The sequence below is a fragment of the Danaus plexippus genome, chromosome 5 (genome assembly GCF_018135715.1).
Source record: "Danaus plexippus chromosome 5, MEX_DaPlex, whole genome shotgun sequence".
NCBI classification, from domain to species: domain Eukaryota; kingdom Metazoa; phylum Arthropoda; class Insecta; order Lepidoptera; family Nymphalidae; genus Danaus; species Danaus plexippus.
The window spans coordinates 8,186,330-8,204,897 of NC_083539.1; the positions used below are offsets into that span (position 1 = coordinate 8,186,330).

General features: G+C 33.8%; 2 protein-coding genes across 3 annotated transcripts; one reads left to right on the top strand and one right to left on the bottom strand.

Annotated features, from left to right (window-relative positions):
- Positions 1–597: 597 nt before the first annotated feature.
- Positions 598–7,239, top strand: LOC116769051 (uncharacterized). The gene is made up of 7 exons (XM_032660028.2): positions 598–731; positions 897–1,070; positions 3,524–3,726; positions 4,168–4,315; positions 4,660–4,928; positions 5,376–5,588; positions 6,190–7,239. Exons 1-7 carry the CDS (start codon positions 680–682, stop codon positions 6,241–6,243), a joined length of 1,113 nt encoding a protein of 370 aa, XP_032515919.1. The 5' UTR covers positions 598–679; the 3' UTR covers positions 6,244–7,239.
- A 533-nt stretch (positions 7,240–7,772) lies between these two features.
- On the bottom strand, positions 7,773–15,115 carry LOC116769041 (BTB/POZ domain-containing protein 17). 2 transcript variants are annotated; one of them, XM_061528184.1, is made up of 13 exons: positions 14,795–15,115; positions 14,477–14,617; positions 13,404–13,583; positions 13,087–13,206; positions 12,226–12,359; positions 11,625–11,741; positions 11,297–11,409; positions 10,730–11,001; positions 10,219–10,311; positions 9,891–9,979; positions 9,705–9,797; positions 9,245–9,326; positions 7,773–8,312 (listed from the first exon to the last, which is right to left on the bottom strand). In XM_061528184.1, exons 1-13 carry the CDS (start codon positions 14,882–14,884, stop codon positions 8,253–8,255), a joined length of 1,584 nt encoding a protein of 527 aa, XP_061384168.1. In that variant the 5' UTR covers positions 14,885–15,115; the 3' UTR covers positions 7,773–8,252. The 2 variants fall into 2 exon arrangements, 1 of the variants encoding a protein (XP_061384168.1); XR_009753689.1 differs by lacking the exon at positions 7,773–8,312 and having other exon boundaries at positions 9,891–9,975.
- Between the last annotated feature and the right edge of the window lie 3,453 nt (positions 15,116–18,568).

Sequence of the window (18,568 nt, forward strand, 5' to 3'; positions counted from 1 at the left end):
TGACATGCTGAAAAAACTTATCACTTTATAAAGAGTAGCTTGACAAAGTAAGCTACTAAACAAGAGCATTCTTTCTTCACTTATTCACATAAATCTCTAAAACCATTTTAAAAGTATGTTTGTAAAATTTTATGCTGTTATAGTGTTTTAAAAAAATTATTATTGAATAGAATATAATGGAACAATATTGGAACAAAATACGTATTTATATTTGTGTTTTGGTGACACTTTTTGGGTTTCTGTATAAAGAGGAACCTCTCGGGTTACAATAATCAATAGATAACTTTACATTAGACTATAATATAAATTAATATCTTCTGTAGCATAATAATAATTACAATAATGTAATGCCAACTGCAATGTGAAACAATTGCTTCATTCCTTTAATAGTGTACTCAACAGAGCCCAAAACGTCTTTGTGTGGCCCCCACCAAAGCTTACTATTAAAAGGTATTCATAAAAAACCTTTCAGTCAACTCTTTATAATTCTTGATTGTTGTTTTATATTAAACATTTATTTTAAAAAAATTGCATTCGTTTACCGTGCCATTATTTTATGTATTATAGCAACATTGATCACAAGTTATTTAAATGTCATCACTCCCAAATGTCAAGTATGTCAACGAGTAATGTCATTTGTCAGTGACAGTTATTCACTTTACTGGAACCGCTAACGAGAATGTCGGATTCCACCGGTGATAATTCAAAATCTCGAGTTATAGTTTTAGGAGGTATAATATTATATAACACTACTTATTTTATAAGAATAAGTGCTATGCATTATTATTATTTTATATCTATCTTAGTTTTCCTCTTTTGAAATCTATAACGGTCGGTGTGTTAGTCATCCGGTGACCTAAGTTTTTTTTATTGTCTGATCCTGCGGTTTTATTCAGGGTGCGGCTTCATCGGTCGGAATCTGGTGGATTATTTAATTAGCAATGACTTAGTTAGTCACTTGCGTGTAGTGGATAAAACTCCTCCACAATTGGCCTTCCTGAATCCTACACACTCGAAAGCCTTCGAGGACCCCCGCGTTGAATACAAAAGCGCAAACCTCATAAATCCAGGTGAGTCTTTACATTTGCTAAAATTTAAAGATTTGATCATACCAATTCTCATGCTAAGATTGTTATCTCTCTATAAAATTATTTTATACATAAACACTATCAAATAAAGTTATATAAAATTGTTTTAAACAATATGATAGAGAGTATTAGCACTTAGCTGTTAACAGTGATAGCTATTAGGTACAAATATTTCACCAGCAAAAGTACATCAATTACCTACTCGAGAAGCCATAGTTACAATTAAGTGGGACTCACAAAATTAATGAAACCTTATCTTAATCATTGACATTTTGAGCAGTCGGAATTACTTAAAATTCTGTTTCATATCGGTCGGTGAACAAATTTTTTTATTTATGTGACAACTAATAGCATCTTAGTGCAATATTAAATGTTCTTTACACTCATGTCTTTAAAATCTCAGGAACATTGTGTTCTTAAGAAAGAGTAAATGTGACATGTATATTAATATGTCTTATTAATTATTATCAAGGCAAAATTAGTCTGAAAATATTAATATAAATGACAATTTATCTATATCATATATCTGAATAAAGCCAACACTCGCCTCACAGGAACTGCTGTCAATAAAATTACGCCTGTCTTAAAATATCTGTAATATTTTGACAGTTAGTTTATTTGAGGATTCCCAAAATGTGTATATCATTGTCATGTCCTTGATAACTTATCAATCATGACTCATTTCCATGTAGCAAATTGGTTTGTTTAAATAAAAATACTTATATTCACTGCTAAGTTTTATAATTATATATATATATACATACATATATATATATATGTATGTATATGTGTATATGTGTGTGTGTGTGTGTGTGTCAGTTTTTGTGATACAGTTTGGAATTATTAAAATTTATATCAATATAGATTTAATCAATAACCAATCTATATTGATATTAATTACGAAAACCCAAGGATATCGATATAATAAAAATAAATGTGCCGTTTTATTAAGAAATCGAACCATTTCCTAAGTAATTCGACGGAAAACATATTTATTTATGTGGTATAAAGACAACGGTGATTTGCATTCAGCACTCGTTTAACAGAACGCCCGAACGCTTCCTTTACGATAGTATAAATATTATTACATGCAATATTAGTGACAATCAGCCAATGTACCGCCTTTCAAATATTGATATATTTACTTAAATAGTATTTATATTTTTATATTAATGATTTATTTATTAATATTATTTCCTGAATAATTTTAGTCTTGCCTTTGACGTAAGCTGAAACAGTAGGTATGTTTAGTGGTCAATGAAGAATGAAAAGAATATACGAGCAGTTTCAATCCCGTGCACAACAAGGGGTGTTATGAGTTGACGTCGATGTCTGTTTGTCTGTGTGGGTATATCTGTCTTCGCGTTGTAGCTCAGAAACGGATTTCACGCAGATTTTTTACACCCTCAGAATATTATTGATACATCAGAATAACTTGATGCTTTAAACTCGTTTTAATAAACAGCTGTTCATTTTAGAATGAGTTGCTGCGGTCGATTTAAAAAAGCTCCTTACGTGATTTCTGAACGTTCTAAATAAATGATATCTGATGAAGCCGAGTTCGATATTCCTATAACTATTACTTCACCTGTTTCTCGTTTTATAACTTTATGTATTATTCTTGTAGAATATATTCATTGTTAAGTATTTTGTTTCCAACTTGTTCATAGTCTTTTCTGTATATTATTTACACTGTCTCGTCCAAAACGTCCTATCCTCTTCTAGCATTAGCATTAAGTCTAATCTAGTCCTCTTTGTATACTGAAAATAAACAATAAATAAAAGATAGGAAGTTACATCGTAATAACATACATTAATTGTAAATATCCTTAAGGAAAATTTGTACGTAAATTGGTTCTCAGTCGTTTCGCAACCATCCCCCCTAATGCGTTTATTACGGTAAATTACGTTCGCTTTAATCTCTCAAGCGGGGCCGCCATTAGTAATATGGCACATGCTCTTACATGCCTAAAAACCGACCCCTGTTACTTAATTTATATATAAGGAGATACATAAAGCACTATGTAATATTTTGTAACATTCAATCCTGTTACATAAGACATGATTTAATTATTATGTTTTAAGAAAAATAAGTTTTATTTTCGTCGTGTAATTCGTGGATTTAGACGAAAATAAAGTTATTATAATGATTATTTCAATGGTAGGTATAGTCTCTTACGAGTTACGACACTCAACAATAACACTTAACTCAGTTCTCTCAAGTGTTACTTCATTCTCAATGAAACTGTTATGCCTTGATACCCCTTGAATTATACGGAATTCCAAGATAAATCATAGCTCATATCTTATTAATTACTGTAAAGTTAAACAGTTTTCACGTGACAGCCCAACAAATAATTCATAAATCGTGACACTTTCGCAATTGTAACAAGAATTACAGCCAAGACTAAAAATATTCGCTTCTAAACCTGCAGTATCATGCGCCAGTGCCCTCGAACCGTCGGAGCAACCCTGGTCCTTGGTGGTGAACTGCGCGGGCGAGACTCGCTTTGGTCAGACGGAAGCGGTCTACGCCGAGGGCATCCACAACCTCAGCGTCACAGTGGCTAAGCAATGTGCTCTCATGAAACTACGACTCATTGAAATATCCAGCGGATGCATGTACAGCAGCGACAAGGTATTGTATTGCTGGTATCATAAAACACCAACCTATTTTATTACTGTATTTTTTTGACATTAATTTTAAATGAATTCTTAAATTCAATTCAAGAATATATGGAATGAAAATCTCGATACGTGCTGTATTCCAAGTACCTTAACGTGGTAAACGTGGTTTTAAAAAAATACAATACTCGCGTCGTCACGATAGGGTTCTGGAAATCATACGTGAAGCGGTTAGTCTTTCGGTAGCCAGAGCGCAAAGGGAAATAACCACAAACGAGCGATCAATAGGTTTTGTGAGAGAGAGCACTAGGGCTACAAAATGAAATGTCCAAAAAGATCCATTAAAAAGGAGGTTCATTATTATTTATTGTATTGAATATTTATTTCTACATATATTTACTTGAAATCTAAGAGTAAATTGAACCATATATCAATGAACTGATTGTGATTTCAGCCGCAGAAAGAGGACTGTCCCGTGGAACCGTGGACTGTGGAGGGTAGGATGAAGGCCCGAGTTGAAGAGGAGTTGAAGAACATGGATCTAGACTACACCATCATAAGACCAGCCATAGTATACGGAGTAGGAGATAGGAGGAGTCTCAGTGAGTCCACAACCATTATATAAAGACAATAACAATATTAAATATATATATATAAAGATTATTTCTCATATATTTGACATATTTATAATCGTGTGATAAAAATATTTTATAGCTTCGTAGAATCGTGTACATCAACTGGTTAAGATATTTTATTTAATATGACCTGAATAATATTAAAGTTTGTCTGATATTTATATTGCCTATTAAGATATGGCCTGTTTAATAAAATAGGATTATATGTCTTGTCCGTATCTATTAATATTTAAATGTCTTTGAACTCATGAATAAATTATAACATGAACAAACTGACTCCATATCATAATATAAATATATAATGCTTCCAGCGCCTCGTCTTCTATATGGTGGTATATACAAACACTTGGGAGAGACCATGAAGCTGCTATGGACAGCGGACCTCAAGATGAACACGGTCCACGTGTTAGACGTCTGTCGGGCCGTGTGGACCCTCGCCAGGAGAAACGACGCGATCAGACAGACATACAACCTGGTGGATGACGCCAACAGCACTCAAGGCAATCTCGCAGAGATCGTCTCGGAGATATTCAATATAAACCACGATTACTACGGAACTGCGATATCCACATTGGCTAAGGTATTACTTGTATTGTATATAGGGTTTGTGTGAAAGACTTTGTCTGACCGTCATATATTATACATGCATATAATGTTCTTTGTAGTATATACAGATATGTAACATCGGGTGTAAGAATTTTAAATGTTAGCTATTAGGTCTTTCAACTTAACACCTACCACTACCTTCTCTATAATCTCTAATTGCCAGTTATATAATACATGAGTATATAAGCAAAGAGCAAAAAAAAGACTATCCAAAGGAAGATACAGTACAAATTCTACTATAAACTCAATAGTAAATTCAGATATTTTGCAGTGTTGCCATATAAAAATCCTATTATAAACTAACAACACTTCATATGTTACAATTATAATCTCGATTACTTATATAAGCTAATATCTTAACTATATCTAAGAGTATTAACTATTTTAAGTTTGGTCCTAATATGAACGAAACAAATTTCAGAACGACATAGCCTCAGTAGCTGAAGAGGCGAACGACAAACACCTTACCGCGTGGGCGGATATCTGCCGGAAGTATTCGTTGGAGCACAGTCCCCTGGAACCGAGCGCTGGAGCTGAGCTATTACTGAACAAACAGCTGTGTCTGGACGGAAGCAAACTGAAGGAAATCATGACAATGGACGTGCCCGCGCCCACAGCCTCCGCCCTACTTGAGGTAACTATCCTCACCCTTAGTAAGCGTTGTCACACTCCGTACAGAGAGTTTTCAATATTCATTAATATATCTAGATGATACGTCGCATGAGATTTAATTATTACATTGAAACACGAAATGTTCTACTAACTTAGTTTCTCCTTAAGAGACTGCTATTGACAGTTAAAGCCTTGCCTATTTATTTATTCTTTGTTAACCATAATTAAGAAAAAGAGACTGAATATTAAAAGCATTCTCTAGCAGTCAAAGTCAAAGGAAAAAACATATATACAAAACAATTAGATGATACAAGACGAGAAAATTATATAACTTAATTAAATTAATGCATGTGTCATAAGATTAGATTTAATTTTATGTTCAATCAATTTTGTGGTAATGAAATAAAGCTGCGTGTACATTGTAGATATCATTTATGTACTCGTATATACATGTATGTGTATGGCTTTGTGTGTGACAATCTGGTATACATCTGTGTGTGCAAATAATTTATCTCAATTATTTTTCCTGGAATTATAGCACCGACCTTTTGTTTAATCTATAAAAAAACAAGAATTTAACATTATTGGAATTCCTTGCAATATTTTATATTTCGTTGTTCCAGGTGCTGCAAGATTATGCCTCAATGAATCTATTCCCAAAGGAGCTTCTGATGTGACCGAACCATAGTATATCCGCATTATAAAGAGCTCGGTTTGACTGCTTTTGTTTCCATACAGAAAAAAAACAATGAAGTTAATGGCAACATTGACGCTTAAATTGTCTCTTTACACGATTTATATATTATATATTGGTAAACAACAAAAAGTTAACCTAATCGGTCCATTATGACCGTTCAAGAGTTTTAACATTTAAGATGTGTAATGAGAGCTGTTGTCCAGGGTTTAAAATATAAGTCAGATCTCCACCTGTGATAAAAATCTTTAGATCTTAATATCCTTAACAAATTTTTACAGTAGACTATAACTGAAGACTTGATCTAACAAAAAAGCTAATGCTTTTAAAAAAAACAACAATACCTCTTCATTCCACAATAAAAAAACATTCTCTCAATAAATAACCTCTCATATATTTGAGAGGACCTCTATAAAGTACTTAATTTTAATAAGAATGTAGTACTTAATTTTAACTTTTGATATGAAGTTATTCGGCCGAATCATTTGACGATTTTTGTACCATTAATAAAAAAAAGTCTTTAAAAAATTTACATAAGATCTGTCCTTACATAATATGTATTACATAAAAGCAATTTTCAATTGATTTGAAATTAAGTTTATTTCTTAAAGAAATTAATTTTTAAGTGTAGTACATACAGTACAAGTCTCAAGAGAACCGATGTTTATGATCAGATATGTATTATATAATGTTTTAAAGATTTTTAAACAACGAAATCCGTGTTTGGTTAAAATAATGTCAAAATCAATATATATTTGGTAAATTGATTACAAAATCATGAACAGTTCGTTGACTTTATATGACTTTAGCAATGCTCAATTTTAAAGCTTGTATTGATTTGCTTATAAAATGCTTATACATGTCTAGAAACTAAGTTTCTTATGTATCGCTCAGTACCATTCAATGCATTTATATTGTGACGGAGCCCGACTGTCCTTGTGTTACGATATGCTGAACATGAATAAATTTTATAAATCAATATATTTTATATTTATTGAACCTCGTTAAACATGTCCTTTAATCAGTTTAACTGAATGATTAATTTATACTTAACTGTTAAAATATACATTCAGTTAAACTATTTAAGGTTTTTTCGCTCTATTATAGTGTGTGGCAATTTTACATGATCTAACACCGGGCTTAACTATGAAAACTAAGGACATAATTCAAGAGACGTTTTTCGTCAAACCAAAGCTAGACTTCACTTCTCGAGTGTCGACCGAACAAAAATATAAAGCAGTTATTTTCTTCAACTTAAAAATTTTTAAATCCTGTAATGTGCTAAGAATTGCTAGCTGGGCGTACTCATGTTTTGCTCCACTATGTCCCTATATTGAAACAAAAATCCTTAAAAGATATAATATGCAAATAATCATTTGTATTTATTTTTTTTTATCATAAACTTCAACATCCATTAATACATTTTTTTCTTGTTATGTAAATCCTAAATAAATTACACAACTAAGGTTCATGTAGTGTGTTCATCTAAAGTATATAAAAAATAAGAAAAAATTATTTAAAACATTTAATTCAACAATAGATAAAAACAATATTGCACTCTATACAGACAGCAGTATAGTCACCATAGCATCTGTAGGCGGTCACACGCTGACCTTTCATTGAAAGTATGATGCTGTCTCAACAAACAAACTGACAACACAAAAACAAATGATGCTTAAACGAAAAATATGCTAAAGTTATGTCCGTAGCGACTGATACATGGTTATTTAAATCGATTGTTACATAATATGATAAGGCATACATTGAGTTGGTCGCATATGCATTATTTTTATAACGACCGTATGAGAGTAACACGTAGACGCACTCACCAGCATCACACAGTTCACACAGATCACGTCTATATCAAACCCAACTAAATATTAACGTATATATTAAAATATATCTGACAGTCCGTGTGTGGGCTCGTTACCTCGAGCGGGCGACGGCGGCCGCACGCGCGGTGCTGTGTGCCGCCCTCGTGTGCCGCCTGTGTCATCCGCGGGTGTCGCTGACGTCACAGAAATCAGTCAGGGGCACTATCACCACTTGGATCTGGAAGTCGAAAGCATTAGTTATATCGACTGTTATAATTTATAAATAAATATACTTAATTTAACCTGCTCTACTTTTATATCTTTCACTAAGTCCTCCCCCCCCCTGTCTACTAATTACTTCCATCTTTACTCCCTCTCCCTCTCTCCATCTCTTAATCTCGCCTCCACCCTTTTTTAATAACATAATTAGGCATTACTTTTTGGCGACGCTAGAAAAATGCTTTTCGCATACTATTCAGCCGAGGAAGGGCAGCTGTGATTATGTGGGGCTCCCGGGTATAATGCGCCCAGTCTACCCACTAAGAAACCAGCGTAATTCCTCCTCGCCACAAAGGTGAGGGAGGCTGCGGTAACGCGTTGACTCAGCCCGCGGTCTCCAACTATGGCTATCCGATCGCGAATTTAACGCAAGATGGGTTTGTAGTGGCTTCCAGAGGCGTGCCAGCCTTGGTACGGCACGCCACCCGTCTCAAGGACCTCGTCGAAGCGGGATGGCACACTCCCCGTGTCTGCCGCACCGGCCCCTCCTTAAGGAGGGCGGCGGTCGTGAGCGAGCCGGCTACGCCCGACTCTCCCGCGGTGTTGTTGGCTAGACATTGGGTAGTTTTCCCTCAGCCGTTCCGCTGGCTCTTTTTGCGCCGTGACGGTTTCGCAAAAGGAGAGGACCGCTTGCCGCAAATGATAAGTCGCCCCCTATTTTAGCGACGACGCTTGCTCGTTGCCCAGGATGGACACTCCTCGTGTTGCGCCGTGTCTTCAGCGCAACCACACCCACGGCACACTGGAGTTGGCTCCCTAAAAGCCACACGCCAAAGATATTTCCCAAAGCGTCCATAGCATAATTAGGCAACTTCTACTCCTCCATCTCCCTCTCCTCCCCTCTCCCTGTACTAATCTAATCAGTTCCTTACTCCCCCCCTCCCTCCTCACCCTCAGCTGATCGGCGGCCGGTCCCAGCAGGTGAGTCTTCTGAGACACCTCACAGTTGTCGGAACACTTCGGACACCGCTGGCTGTTACAGAATACAATAAATACACTTTACTAAGTTAAGTCAGACTTACAAAAATATAAGATTTGCCAGCTCTTGACACATAACGTCGGTTTCAGAACGAACAATGTATTTTTCTTTACGTCCGTGATGCATCGCTAAGTGTGGAGGTACAGTTTAGTTCTAGTGTCACAGTAAGCCATCATCAGCACAACTTTGTAAGGAAAAATTATTACATATCGGACAAAGCAAAAATTAAATCTATATTAATAAGATAAACAAAGAAATAAAAATATCTCTGTTGCTTCTTCAATGTCAAAAATAATCTCGGGAATGGACTCGGAGACGTCAATAGAGTAATTTAATCTAAAATTTGATATAAGGATAAAATTAGTGTGTTACCCGCCAGCCTTAGGCGTGTTCGTCGGCGCGGCGGGTCGGTACAGCGGACTGTTCAGCTCGTCGAAGTCCAGCGCACCGTCTATATTAAGTACCCTAAAAAACATGTTTAAATATTAACACGGCGTAGAAATAAAAAAAAATATATTTTAACTAAACGCTAGATATATATGTTATTAATATCATCACCTGTTCTGCGCTGAGAACCTGTGCACTCTCTCCACCACGGAGGCCACGTGCTCCACGCCGTTCTGTACTCCCCACACCAGTATACCTATCTGGCGGTCCACAAACATCACATACACAACGCAAGTCGGAGGCAGATATGTGTTACAACTAATAGCACTATTCAAAACTCTCTCTCCTGTGTACTAATTACTTTTAAATCTGAGACGATATTTATAAATATACTTATGACTTTAATATCCAAATTATATGGAAAATAAAAAGATATTATCATGTGTTGAGAGAGCAGTGTGTCTCCAGCAATACAATCATATAATACTGTAAGCCCTACCTTGACCCTCACGTCGGGATCGTGCGAGGCTCGCTCGGGGACGTTCTGACACGTGATGGAGATGCGAACTGTGCGCAGCACCACCTCAGGTACCTGGGGGATTACACAGCATGTTCACAACACGAATGAAGCTAAATTAAATCAAATATTATTATTTTTCTCTCTCTCTGTTAGTTTTTGGCGTTTCCAAATATGATTCAAAGGTTCATTGACATAAAATTTGATGGTGAAATCGATAGAAGTATATAATTTTCGGATGACACGTCAATATCAAACGAGCTCACGTCTCACTTAAAGTTAAACGGTTACCGTGTGCTATGGATTTCAATTTTTTTATGAGAAAGCTAGTGACTGATTTTTACGGAATATACAAAGAATTAGCTAACAAATAAGAGTAACACAGACACTGACTGATAAATACAGTATGTAACATAAAATGTGAATATATTTATATCAAATAATCCATAAGTATATATTTTGTATGGCAACATATATACAATAGGCTACTAACATCATAATTGCCCGCCCACATAATGAGCATGCTCTTCTTAAACCAGACGCCCTTAGGGTACAGGTCCACGGTCCACTCGGTGAGTTTGTCCGTGACGTCAGCGATGGTGGGTCTGGTGGAGAATATGAAGGTCCTGGTGTGATAACAGGGGAGAGAGTGGAAGTTGTCCACCGCCAGTACGGAACCCCAGATATCCTCAGTGTAGAGACGGGGCGTGAACAACATCCTACCAGCCTCGGACTGCTGGATTTCAGCTATACGCTCGTACTGACCTTATGGGAACACGTATTGTGATTTAAAATATAAAACAATAAATACATATAATTTCACTAGGGCTTCAGTCAATTACAATGTTCAATCTTAACTTTGATATCGGATAGTCATCTCAGTCTTTTCGATTAACAACTCATAATCAGATTTGATTTGAAGCCACAACAATACAATTATCTTGGCTTTCATTTGTATGTATAACAGAATATAATTTTAACCTCAGAATATAGTAATTATCACATATATTACTTACTGTTCAAAACTAATGAACTATGATTGCATGCAGAGATTCCTTACCTGACTGGTAACTCATGGCGATCGCCATTCTCTCCATGAAAAACTCCTTATGTTCTTGAGTGAGCGGACACAGCAACAACTTAGCCAATTGGTTCGGACACATCATCGGAAACCTGAAATATCATCACAGCATATGTAAAATAACAAAAAAAAATCCTTGACAATTTTGATATACATATATAAAAATAATGAAGTGGTTGTATATGAATAATTTTAATAAAATGAACATAACAGAAACAAATGAATTAAGTTTGTAATATGAGGATATTCTTATAGTAATATGTGATCATGTAGTGTGTGTATGTACTGTTGTTACTTAATATCTCACCTGACATGTGAGAAAACAGTTACTATGAGCGAGTCAAAGTGCAACTTGACATCTTGTTCCGGTACATCTGTAGACTGGAGACGCTCCTTCTGCTTATTCAACCAGCGTACCACCAACCTGGAAATTCGTAACATGTCAATGTTAATGTTAATGTTTAAATTATGTTTAATGCTAAATTTATTTCAATACGTAGAAAAATATATAATGTTTTTCAACATGGCAACATTTGAAAATGTGAAAGAAGTTTAGTTCGGCAAACAAATTGAATTACTTACAGACAATTTTACTAAAAATATTGGAACACCGTTTCACTGACAAGAAACTGATTTGAACAGTCCTCTTGGCATAAAATACTAAAGCTGGCGTCTAGTAAACTAGACTTATAAGACAAACCAAATACAATATACATTTTAAAAGCTAAACCTAGTCTAGTGTCTGTAGTAATTATTGCCTAGCATCCTTATACAATTTAACTTATATATAGGTACAAACATTTTCGATCAACTAGAGGAGTGTGAACAAGTTGTGATAATAACTTTCTATGTTAACTATGACTATACACATATATTAGCACCCTGATACATTTTAAGCTAGTACACACTGGTAGAGCGCCATCTCGTTATGCAGCACCAGGTCGCTCTGGTCCATCAACAGCAGCAGTGAGTCGTCTTCCAGCTCCCCAAGCTCTCCCTCCACCACCCATTCAACGTTCCATTTCACGAAGCGGACACACGCCTGGAGAATTTATTTATATAATGTCTTTATTATTTTAGTTACAAGATATTGTACTGAATGATAATCGGTTTAACAGCGACGGCTTTATAAACGAATTGTCTGTTCTGAAACTCAAACAAAATATTACTTTATTCATACAACAGTAAGTTCTCAATTTACGATTCTGAGTATAATTCAGACTCTCCACAAAGTCAAAACCCTCAAGGTTACATTCTCTAGCACCTGACCAAACGTGACAGCAGTATTTCACATACGACCGGATTTGTCTTCGTAGAGACAAAGAAGCTGTAATGCGGGGAGGTTTTGCCATACCTTGGCCAAGACACCAAGTGTCCTTGACTGTACCTTAACCTTTGACTGAAAGAACCTCAACAATTTAAAATGCGAGGACACTTCGACAGCCAGGAACCGAAGGCGGTTCTGTCTAAACAATAAGTAAAAAGATATAATCTGATTTTTGGATCTTTAAAGTAAAAAGCTTTATATCACCCCATTCGGTAATTGCTTGGAATGTCTAATTAGCCATCTCTACCAGGGCCTGTCTCCCAACTCTATTTTATTCCGGTTAGTAATAACTAATCAACAGCTAAGTGACGTCAATGTTTAAAGGACCGTATTTCAGCCAATGAAGACCAAGCTGAATAAACTATATATATGTTACATACAATAAAAATGTATAGTTCTAGATAACAGAATTTATGGCAAGTTTTATATGTGCGCAACTTGCCTTAGCCACCTCATTATGTCCGCATGCCATAGTGTACTGCATCCAGGATATAAGGCGGCCACGTCGAGCAGCTTGAGCTATGTGCTGGGACATGTACTCCAAGCACAGATTCACAAGGTCCTATACAAGGTATAGAATAAGAAAATAATCTTAATTAGAGAAGAAAAAAAAGCATATCTTGATGTGAAATACTTTAAAAATTTATTGATTAATAAATAAATATGTATCTATATATACTTTAGTTGACAGCCATTTCATTGCATTGATTTAATTTTTTAAAATAATTACATTTGTATTACTGTAATCAAAATTCTTACCTTAACATTATATTTATCAGCTAGCGACAGTACTGGCAACACCGATGTGTATGATATCTTGATTTGTCCCGTGTAGAAGTACTTCAGGAAGTGCGGGAACACCGCCACCGCTGATGGAGTCTCTTGAAGAACTATACGACTCTCACGCCACTCACTCCATTCACGATTCATTAACATTATCTGTGATCAATAACATGTTATTATACTGGCAACCCTAAAGTACCGTCATTTGAATAAAATTAAATAAAAAAGTGGTAAAACTAATTTGACACCTGATCAATACTGTTGTAAGACATTGCTATCACACAATTATAGTAAGTATAATCAGACATTACTACACATATTAATTCAATGACTAAAACATTGTATTCAATTACAATTTTTGTTAAAATTATTTAGTGTTTAAAATAATAATTAAATTAATAAAAAAAAAAATCTTTCCAAAATTACCTACAAATTACCTACTTTTACTTTTATTAAATCAATCCAATTAATGAAATATTGATTTTAAAAGAAAATTGATTTTAACCCATGAACTCATAGAGGCAAATATGTCAATAGATTAAATTTAAATAACAAATGTAAACAGAGACAAATCTAAAATTCCATAACGTCATATTGAATAAACTTAGTAAGTACTCACTTTAATAAATACAAACATTTTGCACAAAAAGCACATTGTTTTATTTACACTGGGATTGGACTAAGTGTCAACACTGATAAAAAGTTAAATCCTTTCCACCAACTGCTGTGTGAAGCATCTCATGCCACAAGGCCTTTGCCAACAACCAGAAAAGACTATGTATATATACCTCTATCTTCAATATCAATAGAATTTTTATAGTATAATCTTGCCTTTGCACACACCATTCTAGCGATATATCTTTAAGCAAGATGTACAAAAAACCTACATAACTATGCTCAAGAAAAAAAGGCCTCTAATTTTAATGTCAAATTAAGTTGAAATAGATATTAAATAACAATAATTAAACTCTTAAAATTCAAATGTGGGTCATCAGGTGGAAGGATATAATGCATGATTAAGTTGTTATGGTAATATAAAAAAATCAAACCTGGAACACTTCACTACTAGCACACAGAATGAGCCTATGAGCCGGATAGCTGACACCAGCCACCTCCAGAATAAGGTCGCTCATCAACTGTTCAGCATAAAGTGTGGCAATCTTGAGCAAAACACTTTTTGAGTTGTCCACCTAAAATCATATTCATTTGGTTGTTACTGTAACATTTATTTTACATCAACAGACAAATGTTAAATATATATAAAATAATAAAATGTATTTAATTCGTATAAAATGGTTTTTCTGAGTCGTAACTGTTTAATATCAATTTAAGAGACAGAATGTTTAGTAAGCTTAATGTTTATTTACTTCAAGATCATCATTGTCAGTCTCTTCATCTTTGCTCTGAACCAAGGATGTAGAAGCAGAATCCACTGTTAAATAATCCATTGCACTCATATTATTTTGTTAAGCGAGCATAGTATTAAGTTAAGAAACGAAAGAGTTAAGCATAAAATTATGCAACTTGTATTATCACAATTTTTTATAAAGAGTCAAGCTGTATATGACATTTTTACAACCAATATTTGTAACCAATTCATTTATTGGAAGAAAAATGTTCATAACTTAAAATTATTTTTTTATTTTGCTACAACAAATTACGATAGTCAACACATATGTAGGTACTATGTATAGCTATTAAATACAATCAGTTGATATGTCAAATTTGACAATAGATATAGATAAAGAAAAAAACAAAAATCAAATATCACGTAACAGTGAGAGCCAGTTAAAAATAATTTATTCTTTTATTTTGGAGACAAGTTATTTAACACAGGTTTTTTACAATTAACAGTATAAAAAAAATCCGAAAATTAAACTTACATAAAAACTATTAGTATTTTAAATTTTATTTCAGTAGTCTGTTCATTTGTTTACTATTGTAACAAAAAATTCAATTGTGCCGAACTTTAATATTCCTGAAATCTTATTGTTAAAAATTATATAATAAGGATTTGATTAGCGTCATAATATCAGTTGCTTAGTTATTAGATAAGTAAATACTATAATAATGGGTCTTAAAAAAAAGAAAAACGTTATAATCCTAACATCGTGTATAGCATCTTGTTTTATACTATATCAATTATATTTCTTTCTTACCATATCATCGGCTGATATTGGTCATAAAGTGGTACCAGTTCTAGATTACGATCGTGTTAAAAATTACGTGCAAACTCGTACCAAGCGAGATAAATATATAAACATCCACGGCATTATACGAGGTGTGTATTTCAGAAACGTGAAAGAATACCGACCGGATTCCAACAATGAGTTCTCCTGTCTCACATCCCACCAGAAAATACCCATTGAACAATTAAACGATGACTTTTGTGATTGTGAGGATGGGTCAGATGAGCCCAGTACGACAGCTTGCCCTAATGGGATATTTTACTGCGATACCCAATTTAGCAAGGGTAGTGATGTGTTCAGCATTCCATCGAACAAAGTCAATGATGGCATCTGTGACTGCTGTGATGGGTCGGATGAGTTTGAATATCCTGATGGAACGAAGCTTCTTAGTCAGAATATTAATAACCGGAGATTCTATGTGGACAAGTGTATTTCCAGATGTTTCAGGACTTAATTATTGTAGGATGTGAATTCTTATAGGTTGTATAATTTACTCGTGGAGAACCAAAAACAAATACATACACTAAGTTTATAGTATATGTCTAGGTACTTAAATATTAAATGTAAATAATCTATGTGATTTAATTTGAAATATTAAACATTGCCAGTCTTGTTTTCATATGTAAGAAAATCTTTATATTTAAATAATACTTATTCCTTTTTTTAAGTGTATGATATTTATGGTGTCACTTTTCGTAACAACCATTACTCCAATATGAACAATTTATTATATAAATATTTATTGATACATTGAAATTTACTTCATGAAGGTTTTATAAGTTTTCTGGATCAGTATCTTGCTCAATTCTTACAGCCAAAATCATTAATTTTTTTGTGTGTAAAAGTATAAGCTGTGACAGATAAGTAATTGTTTAATAAAGTAAGAATTTAAAAATGAAATAAGTACTTAGACCACAAGAGATTTTCTCAAATAGGAAAAATGTTATAATTTTTGTTTTGTAAGATTAACTTGATTAATAAACAATATTTGGTTCAAAATGGTGTGGAAGTGTCCATTAGTTAATAATTTTTTATCTATATACTACAAAATGTTACAGCGCTTTATGTGAAGCAGTGCTTACCTGTACCATACTGTTCTAAGTCACTTACAAACAGTAATTTTCTTAAAACTTCAAATAATTTCATGATATTTCAATTAAATTGAAACATTATATAACCAAGTAGGTGTAAATTAAAAAAAAGATTTGTAAGTTTTCTGTCTTAATGAAGCCGTTTCTTTAAAAACATGTGAAGACTGAATATTTATTATTTAACATGTAAATAAAATGTGTTGCGAATCTTGCGAACTTTTTATTATTATAACTAAACAATGATACAAAATTCATATAAATAAACTTAAAATTTTTTGGAAAATAAAAATATCAGAATTTTCCTAAACACACATGAAAATATATAATACTTTCATCAAAATGATATTCTAGAATTTTTTTTCCCAGGAAGTCTGAAAGATAGTTGATGAGCTAAGGACGGACATGAGCTACATGGAATTTTATCATGGAAATTTTGTTTATTTTTAATGGTTTCAGTAGTTTAAAATCACGGTCGCAGCAAATTAATAAACTTAGATATAATTCATTTACTGAATTTTGTTCTATAGTAATTAATCGAAAAGATGTTTCTAAAAATCCATATAAGAGATGCCTCGAATATATGTTTGACCGAATAAGAATATTCGTTCTAACATATACCGAATCGATAATTCGACCGAATTATTCGGTTAATTTTGGCTTCGACAAGACGTCACAACTGGATGAAATAGTAAGTTTTATAAGTGCCAACGACTTCTGAAAAATACCGGCTATGCCATTATACATTTTTGATACTACCAGTACAATAAATCTTCAAAGTTTAAGCGATCCTTAGTGGCTAATTTTAAAGAGCTACTGAGTGTATAACAACTAATTGAATAAAATTATACTATTTGGATATTCGCCCGAATAGGAAAATAGAATGTATGCCAAACATACAGAATAAGTATGTTCGACCGAATTTTGGGACCCATCTCTAACCTAGGTATATCATGATCTTATTGGGACGATAAGAGGTAATAAAATGAGATTGTCTATGAAAGTTATGAGTATGTTTGATGAGTATCCAGGAGTCGAGCTTACGGCCGCATCCAGTATTAAAAGCAAAAAAAAGGTGTAAATTTATTGTATACTAGCTTTTGCCCGCGACTCCGTCCGCGTGAACATCAGAGTTGTTCTCTGCCACTACGGCCACTGAACCCGAATAATACTTCATGCTTTCACCCTTGTAGTGTTGGGATCGGAAATGGGATTCGGTGTCGGCATAAAAGGTAGCCTATATCAGCAATCCCATAGTCCACTGCATGTATAAAAACACAGAAAATTTAGCAGCCTCACTAGGCTTCATTTGACTTTAGTCTAAAATAAAGTTTATATATAGCACTATTTTTGGAGGTGGTGTTTTAAATAAAAAATATTCGATGCAAACAGTTCTTATTCAATTTAAACGGTATACCACCGCCATTTTTTTTTATAAACAAAGAATTTCTGTTTCTGTTTAACGCTTACAGAGCAGAACATTTCAGATAATAGAAAAATATTTCCTCACTTTTGGGCTAAGCAAGGCTTACGATTTCACATGTTATTTCGAAACGTTCCTCGGACAATGCAAAAGGGAAGGAATTTCAGGCAAGTACGTGTGTAACGGTTCATAAATTAGGTACAATATCAGAAAAAATATATATGACATAGTAATTCTAAAACATCAAATGCAATTACCAAAATTTATATTATTTTTTAAATAATAGAGAGTATTAGCGTTTTTAATACAAATCAACATGTCATCATGAACGTTTAATAATAAGCAGGTTTGACATAAATATTAAGAAAATAATATTTAAGAAATTTTAATGGAAAACTGCAATTCGCAGATTTTTTAGTATTGAATTTTTAGGTCAGGTTA

Coding starts and splice junctions, on each gene's coding strand:
- LOC116769051 (XM_032660028.2), top strand. CDS start 680: ATGTCGGATTCCACCGGTGATAATTCAAAATCTCGAGTTATAGTTTTA. Junction 732..896: donor TCGAGTTATAGTTTTAGGAG/GTATAATATTAT, acceptor GGTTTTATTCAG/GGTGCGGCTTCATCGGTCGG. Junction 3,727..4,167: donor GCATGTACAGCAGCGACAAG/GTATTGTATTGC, acceptor TTGTGATTTCAG/CCGCAGAAAGAGGACTGTCC.
- LOC116769041 (XM_061528184.1), bottom strand. CDS start 14,884: ATGAGTGCAATGGATTATTTAACAGTGGATTCTGCTTCTACATCCTTG. Junction 13,584..14,476: donor CTAGTAGTGAAGTGTTCCAG/GTTTGATTTTTT, acceptor TATTGATCACAG/ATAATGTTAATGAATCGTGA. Junction 9,798..9,890: donor AGGTTCTCAGCGCAGAACAG/GTGATGATATTA, acceptor CATGTTTTTTAG/GGTACTTAATATAGACGGTG.